Source organism: Odontomachus brunneus, unplaced genomic scaffold (genome assembly GCF_010583005.1).
Source record: "Odontomachus brunneus isolate Ranch 3 - 2012 unplaced genomic scaffold, Obru_v1 Obru_scaffold_356, whole genome shotgun sequence".
NCBI classification, from domain to species: domain Eukaryota; kingdom Metazoa; phylum Arthropoda; class Insecta; order Hymenoptera; family Formicidae; genus Odontomachus; species Odontomachus brunneus.
Window position 1 is genome coordinate 74108 of NW_022639806.1, and position 8992 is coordinate 83099.

An 8992-nucleotide genomic window follows, 5' to 3' on the forward strand; every position below is an offset into this window, starting at 1 on the left:
AGAAAATCAAAGAGATTGGGATCATTGGGTTCCGATGTTTTTATTAGCGTATCATTCTTCGATACATGAATCCACTGGTTTTTCACCTTCGGAAGTGTTTATGGGTAGGGACCTCAGACTACCTTTGGATCTGTTACAAGGCACTTCTCCTAAAGAGAAAGTTCCATTAAGCGAATATTGTATGTGTCTTCATGAGAAATTGTCAAAGATCCATGAGAAGGTTAGTTTGAATTTGAATATTAAGTCAATTAGATCAAAGGCTCGTTATGACAGGAAAACAAGGGAAGTACATTTTGAGAATGGTAGTAAAGTATGGCTTTACAATCCACGCAGAAAGTTAGATAAAGCTCCTAAATTGCAGTCATTGGGAGGGGCCTTATGAGGTTATTAAGAAATTAAGCGATGTTGTTTATTGCATTCGTAGGTCGATCAGACAAAAATAAGATAGTTCATGCAGATAGGTTAGCTTCCTTTTGTGAAAGACAGAATTAGTTAAGAAAATTTCGAACTTGTATTTTAGTTTAGAAGGAACGGAAATTTTGCGTTCTGTATTTTTTTGTTTTAGTGGCTCGTTTTCAAAGGAATAATGTCTGAGGAATTGGATTAGAAAAGAAAAGGAAAGAAGACCACCTTCCCTGTGGTTTTTGATTGTGGTTTTTCCACAGGGCTGATGTTTAATCAGGGCATATGCCAAGGTGGGAACTTGGGTTGCTCTCTGTTGAGAGTGTTGGGTCCACAAAAGTTACCCCACCCTTGTTCGAAGACTGGGCACTTCGGCGGAAGAAGTCTTATGGTGGAAGAGTTCCAGATGCTGGGTTAAATGGGACGTTTTGGAAGACAGATTCTCCAAAGAAACGTACGGTTTACCTATCTAAGAGAAGTTAAAAAAAAAAAAGAAGGATCCATAAGGTTCATAGACCCGAAGCAGCAGTGGAGGGTGGAACAGGAAGATAGAAGCCTTCAGTTTGAGAAATTCCCCCCCCCCCGTAAATTGTCGGAACGACAATTTTAGAAAAAGGGGAAGGCAATGTTGCATCTGGGATATTTGTCCACGACGTCGTCCGTTGCTGTTTTCAGTCTTGGTTCTAATTGAAGTGCGCTGCTCTGTTCGCGACTACGTTTCAGTAGTTTTGTGCTAACGTCATATTATTTTGAGCTAACGTCGTGTTATTGATCTTGAAAATAATTAGAGAGTTTGCAATGAGATCTTGAAGTGTAAAGACGTGTGAAAGATCTGGTTGCCTCTGAATCAAACTCGGTTATAATTATATTTGAGTTTCCATTAAAATAGTTCTCGTTCTCCTTTAAAGATGTTATTTATTTATTCCTCTCTATAAGTGACAGTTTTGTGTGAATTTAACCCGAGAGTGTAACAATATGTATATCTTTATCTACCCTTTATCTATCTTAATCTATTTCTACTTCGATCTATTTTATATCCCTATCCTTCCTTTTCTACTCTATTCTTCATTCCATCATATCCTTGGGAAATGGAAAACAGAGTTATATTATTTTTATATTATAATACTTTGTAAAGTACAATATAGCTTTTATAATATAATATGTCGAATTTTAGGAAATTATCTTATAAAAACGGAAATGTATATGTACATTCGTATTGGAATATTAAAAGAAACACATGTTTTTCATTTCCCTTTGACGGAAGAGACCACTACCTTCTCGCGGTTTCCATTGAGCAACATTATGTACGAGATTACAATATATTCATCATTATGTTTAATTATATATAGATATTAGCTAAGTACATGTAAATATAAAGGTCTAGGCATACAAAACTTCAAGTATTAAAAACTAGTAGAAGCCAACGCTGGTTCTGTTGGGCGTTATTGATTACAAAATTTTAGTTCTATATAATACAATTATTTAATCATTGACACACAAAATAACCAGCGTCAGTTCACACTGGTCTTTATCAGTGACCTTTCATCAGTGATGTTTTTATATAAGCACATCGATCTATTCGAAGGATACAAAATAGTTGCAGAAAACCGTGTATAATTTGTTGGTTGCCGTGATTGCGAAAGTCTTATTATATTGAAACTGAAAAAGATTTCTAATTTGGCATTCTATGGCAACTTAACTGAAGTAGAAATATAGTATTCGGAATATTTTTCTATTTTTTTACACATAATTATCACTTTTTTTCGATACTTTGTTAGCCAATAATTTTACTTCGTTCAAAACGTAATTCGAAACTTCCGGTTATTATACATCTAGTTCATATGATAGTCACACATCTATACATTTAAAATGTTTTTTATTTCTATGTTTCATGTCACTGGGACTTACACACTCGTATGATTCAACAGATAATATGTTCTCGGAACCTTTGCTGATAAAATTCTATATCTTTTAAATTTGTTAATATTTTTACATAAAATAATTACTAATAGCAATTTTTTTATATATACTATTATATATATATGTACTTCATTGACATGTCGATGTATCCGAGAAGCGGTGACAAGCGGCACAATACGAACGGAGACAGCTTAGCGCGTCTCGCGGCCGGCGGGGTTAGCTATAGCTATCGCCGAAGGATAGCGATATCGTCTGTACTCTTCTATTCTCCCGAACTCGGACGAACCTCGCTGCGCTCACGGACTCGGGCGCCGCTTGTGTGGGTTTCTCCCACCGCGCTTCCAGCGTGCTGTAAATGTAACAAAACTGAGAGCTCTGCTCGCAACCCCCCTCAAAATTAATTTAACCCAATCTATCATCATATTAACACAAAAGTTGAACACTTTAATAAACAATGACTGACGGTTAATGTGACGATAGGTTGGGTTAGGTTAGTTTTAAGGGGGGGGTGCGGGGGGCGCATCCCCTCGCTAGTCGTTCAATATTGCAGTACTTACTAAAAAAATATTTAAATTAAGAATATTTTTAACATTTGTAACACGAGAAAAATATCGAACGACAAGCGGGGAACTGCGCTCATCCCCCTTAAAACTAACCTAACCCAACCTATCGTCACATTAACCATCAGTCATTGTTTTGTAACGGCCTTGCGTTACGTGCGAGATAGTCTTAGTCGATGGGGTCCGAGGTTTCGTTCGTTAAATGAAAAGCAGTGGTGTAGGTTATAATAACATGGAACTATATTCTAATCTCAATGCTATTTACAATTATTTATATACGATCTTACGCCGCCGGCGCGTTTTTGCTCTCGTCGGGAGCCGATGTTGTCGTCACGCGATCAGCTGTGAGCGTCGAGGCGCACGAGCGTCCGGCGGGACGCGGTCGGGAATGTTTCCCGATATGCTATTGTCCGTCTTTGGCATTTGTCGACTCGTCGGCTTTAAGCTGATTGTTTACGCCGGCTTTTATCCTGGCTGGTTTAAAGGCGATTTTGCAGACAACCGGCGAAGAAATTTTGCTCCCAATGCGGAAGAGATGGAGTTTTAACAAAAGACTGCCATCCACGACCGGGAAACGCCGCGCGGACCGAGGAGAACAGGGCGACCCTCGGTCCCAAGGACACCACACATAAAATACACACCGCGCCCGCACATAAGGATCAAGATATACAAGACACCGCTTAATGCATTAATCGACTCCAGATCCGAGATCTCATGTATAAGCCAGAGAACCGCGATGTTAGCAAACAAGTGGCAACATCCGACACAGAAAAGAGACAAAGCAATACGCCTGGCGAATGGCACAAGTATAAAAATTCAAGGAAAGGTAAACGTACCAGTTACGATAGATGACAGACGATACTGGCACACGTTTGACGTTATACCAAACCTTGAAAGCCCCATGCTCATTGGAGTAGACTTATGGGCAAAACTCCGAATAACATTACCGCCACCGAAGGAACAGAGACCACACATCAGGCCATTCGCGGGAGTCACACAACGAGCACCAAATACAACACCAGGAACTAATAAACCACAAGCACCCCAGGCACCACCAACAATGAGCAACAGCGGACAGGGAAAATCGGACCGGGCCCATACACGACCAACAATAAAAATCATCGCAGACGAACCGGTAATAAACAAAATACGCATAAAAACCCGCGACCCGCAAATCGCGAACGAGAATACAATATATAGAATACCGATCACCGGAGGAAGAACAGTCGACGTGCCGTATTACGCGGCACACAAGACAAATAAATATCGACGGTACGTAAACGGAGAATTGTGGAAATTCAAATTTACGAAAACGGGAAAACTTAGAATAGCATATAGATCAAAATGAATAGGAAATAAGAATAGATAGGAAGCGAAAGCCATACGGCAAAGTAGAAGCGCAAGATAAGGATTAAGATTAGGATTAAGAATAGATTAGGATGTAAAAATTAGTTAAATAACGCGTTTAATTGGTGAAGGGTAGGATATAGAACATAAATAGTTAGATTTAAGGTTGCGCAAACATAGGTATAAGTACTAGGATATATAAGTGCCCGGGACAGGCACTAAGAAGGGGGGGGGGGGGGGGGGTGATGTGACGATCCAGATAAATAACGATCGTCACGCAACATTTGAAATATGATTTACGGTAAAAATAAATTAACGCCGAACAACCGCACGCGGAACAACCGCAATGTCAACAAACAGTTTCACTGTTTGTTAAAAACGGGTATAAAAGCCGGCAGAAAATTGATATCGAGAGAGATCGATCGGAAAGCTCCTCTCAGGCGCATGACCGACCAGAACTCAAAACTCCTAGAGATCCTAGACATTCCGTCGACCGAAGTGGATACGCGACGTCGACATCCTTTCCTCGATATCGCTCTACCGACCGAAGTAGATACGCGACGTCGGTTTCCTATCCATACACCGCTCCGTCGACCGAAGTGGATACGCGACGTCGGCATCCTCTCTCCGATACCGCTCTACCGACCGAAGTGGATACGCGACGTCGGTTTCCTATCCAGACATCGCTCCGTCGACCGAAGTGGATACGCGACGTCGACACCCTTTCCTCCTCACGCCACGCCGCTAACACCTACGATTGCGAACGCATACAGGGCGTAAGATACCAGTGACGACGAGCACCTTTAAACCCGCCAGGAAAGCCAGGGTAAATAAACAGATTAAAACCGACGAGGCAACGAACTCCAAACGACGAACAATAGCGTACCAGGACACTATCCCGACCGCGTCCCGCCGGCCGCTCGCGCGCCTCGACGCTCACAGCTGATCGCGAGACGACAACAACGGCTCCCGACGAGAGCAAAAACGCGACCATGCGCCAACGGCGTAACGTCGCCTGTAAATACTTGTACATAGCTTCGAAATTAGAATATAGTTCCACATTATTATAACCTACACCACTGGTTTTTTTTTCACAAACGAAACCCGGACCACACCGACTAAGACTATCCCGCACGTAACGCAAGGCCGTTACATGTGTTAGCGGCGCGGCGTGAGGGACAGGAGGTCGACGTCGCGTATCCACTTCGGTCGGCGGAGCGGTTTCGAGAAAAGATGTCGACGTCGCGTATTCACTTCGGTCGACAGAGCGGTGTATGGATAGAAAGCCGACGTCGCGTATCCACTTCGGTCGGCGGAGCGGTATCGAAGAAAGGATGTCGACGTCGCGTATCCACTTCGGTCGACGGAACGGTATATGGATAGGAAGCTGACGTCGTGTATCCACTTCGGTCGGCGGAGCGGTTTCGAGAAAGGATGTCGACGTCGCGTATTCACTTCGGTCGACAGAGCGGTGTATGGATAGAAAGCCGACGTCGCGTATCCACTTCGGTCGGCGGAGCGGTATCGAAGAAAGGATGTCGACGTCGCGTATCCACTTCGGTCGACGGAACGGTATATGGATAGGAAGCTGACGTCGTGTATCCACTTCGGTCGGCGGAGCGGTTTCGAGAAAGGATGTCGACGTCGCGTATTCACTTCGGTCGACAGAGCGGTGTATGGATAGAAAGCCGACGTCGCGTATCCACTTCGGTCGGCGGAGCGGTATCGAAGAAAGGATGTCGACGTCGCGTATCCACTTCGGTCGACGGAACGGTATATGGATAGGAAGCTGACGTCGTGTATCCACTTCGGTCGGCGGAGCGGTTTCGAGAAAGGATGTCGACGTCGCGTATTCACTTCGGTCGACAGAGCGGTGTATGGATAGAAAGCCGACGTCGCGTATCCACTTCGGTCGGCGGAGCGGTATCGAAGAAAGGATGTCGACGTCGCGTATCCACTTCGGTCGACGGAACGGTATATGGATAGGAAGCTGACGTCGTGTATCCACTTCGGTCGGCGGAGCGGTTTCGGAGAAAGGATGTCGACGTCGCGTATCCACTTCGGTCGGCGGAGCGGTATCGGAGAAAGGATATCGACGTCGCGTATCCACTTCGGTCGACGAAGCGGTATATGGATAGGAAGCCGACGTCGCGTATCCACTTCGGTCGGCGGAGCGGTTTCGGAAAAAGGCTGTCGACGTCGCGAATCCACTTCGGTCGACGGAACGGTCTAGGATCTTTGGGAGGTTGCGAGCTTTTGATCGGTTGTGTGCCTCAGGAGAGTTTTTCGATCAATCTCTTTCGATATCGTTTTCGTGTCGGCTTTTATACTAATTTGCAACAAACAGAGCGGCTGTTTGTTGACCTTGCGATTGTTCCGCGCGCGGTTGTTCGGCGTTAATGTTGTTAATCTACATACCGTATCTAATTTTCCGGTTGACTTTCGTGACGATTTTTATAGATCGTTACAGTTTATTAAAGTGTTTAACTTTTGTGTTAATGTGACGATAGGTTGGGTTAGGTTAGTTTTGAGGGGGGTGCGGGAGGCGCAGCCGCCGCTAGTCGTTCGATATTGCAGTTATTATTCGATATTGCTCGTTAACGGTACACAGTATCGTTTTTGTATATACAGTGTCCAAAAATTATACTCATTTTATGTAACTTCTTTTGTTAATAACTTTTTAACGAGCGACGGCTAAAATCTTTTGCATGTTACTTAGAAACATATTTTTAATAACATATGTCAAGGTCAAGATCACTGGAGATGTCTCTCCTAAAGTCGATTATTATTAAAAATAGTTTATTTGAAGGCAAGAAATTAGTTTTCTTTGAACCAAATCGTTATTAAATTGCAGGCAATATTTTCTGCAATGTAGTAAATATTAGTTTAAATTATAGCTTTATGTTTCCTAAAAGTAAAAATTTATTGGAATACAAATATTATTTTGTAATAAATGATGAGCAAATGATTTTTGCAATAAATAAATGTATCTTTACTTTTAAAAAATATGTCCTGCAACGTAGTAAATATTTATTACATTATTGTTTTATTTTGTACAAGAGAGTAAATATTTACTGGGATAAAAATGCAGTTTTTTTTTATAAAAAAGCAAATTTTTATAAAAAAATAAAGTTTTTTGTAAAATCAAATTTTATATTTGATTCAAAGAAATGTTTTTTAGTTGTTTAGTTCTTTAGTTTAAAATATTTATTCAAAGAAAAAATGCAACATAAATAAATTCTACTAAAAATATTCTTTAATATCAAAGAAATATTTTTAATATAAAAAAATATTTTTTAGCTAGTTATTTTTAATTAAAGTTCCTTTTTATATTATATTTTTCTTTTTCTAAAATTTTTACTTAAATTTAACACACTATTATTTCACATGCTATTTAATTTAATTTAAATTGTACTTCGAGAATTTGCTATTGCTGAGATTCGAACCTGAAACCTCTGACTCTTGAGTCGTTCACTTTATCTATTGCACCACTGTCACTTTCACTAATAGATACTTCTTATTGTATACCCATATAGTATACTCATGTACAAAAAAAACAAATAATTTATTTAAAAGAAGAGAATAGATCCTTTTAAATGTAAAATGCATACTTAAAAAGAGTATGTGAAAAGTATATTTGAAAAATATTTACTGGTTTTAAAACTAAGTAAAAAACAAATAAATTATTTTGTAAATTTAAATAAATTGTTTTCTGTAATAGTAAGAGAAACTTAATTTAAAAAGATACTTTTACAAAAAAGATACTTTTAATAACAGAAAATAATTTATTTAGATTTATAAAATGATTTATTCGTATTTTATTTACTTTTAAAACAAGCAAATATTTATTTACACATAGCTTTTAAATTTAAAAAAATTATTTTTTTTCTTGGAAGGAAATCATTTGCTTATTTTTATTGCGACGACTTTTATTATTGCTTAGGCGGACAGTTCCCTATCCGCCGCGTCAGCAAACCTCCGCGATTCCCGAATCTTATCTTGCTAGCACGAACGCGAAGTTGGGCGCCAGGTGCGGTAAGGCCGCACCTCCTCACCAATAATGCACCACAAAAATCAGACGCGAGAATCGTTCAACGATAGATCGGGAATCTCGCGGAACCGGTAGCTCTCTTTTTAATTTGAGTCGGAGGAGGGATGGGTTTTATCGTGGAAGGCGAAAAGCCGAGGAAAGATGCAATCGTATTCTTGGCAAAGATCTTTACTCCTCTGGTACAGGCATTTCGTCTTTTTATCTTTCAGGCAGCGCGTCTTTCTATCTTTCGCACGCGTCGGTACGGTAAAGGATCTCCCTCGCCTCTACTCGGGTTGCTCATACAGTTTTCGCGCGACCACTCCGCATGCGATATTCTCGGTACGACAGTTTTCTACGTTAATACGCAAACAAATGGGAAGTCTTACAAAAGGTCGGACTCTTCCTCGCCTCCACTCCGGGCCTGCAGTCTCGTACTCTGGCGGTCGCCTCAGTCCCCGCTACTGTCGCTCCGTGAACGAACCCTGGCTCGCTCGGATCGGAGATCGGTCACTCGCGGCCGAGACTTCCCACGGTAGGATCTCGTCCTCGATATAACGCGTCAGCAAGAAGATGGCACAAAAGATCGAAATTCCGGTCGGTATGCTCTGATTTCGGTAATTCGATCACGAACCAGACTAAAGTCTCGAAAGTCGCGGAAATCTCCAGAGAGAGTCTCCCTCTTCTCGCGTTGCCTTCTCTTTTTCTCTTCTCGTCGAGTCTCCCCCCCCCC

The 8992-nt window shown here is 41.4% G+C and overlaps 1 protein-coding gene across 1 annotated transcript in view; it reads left to right on the plus strand.

Moving 5' to 3' along the window:
* The first annotated feature begins 3618 nt into the window (after positions 1–3618).
* LOC116853552 (nucleolin-like) overlaps positions 3619–8992 on the plus strand; it is a 15317-nt gene continuing 9943 nt past the window's right edge. Inside the window, exons 1-2 of the mRNA XM_032834669.1 lie at positions 3619–4154; positions 8173–8264. Of these exons, the coding sequence (XP_032690560.1) occupies positions 3619–4154; positions 8173–8264 (628 nt within the window). The remainder of the gene's footprint in view (positions 4155–8172; positions 8265–8992) is intronic.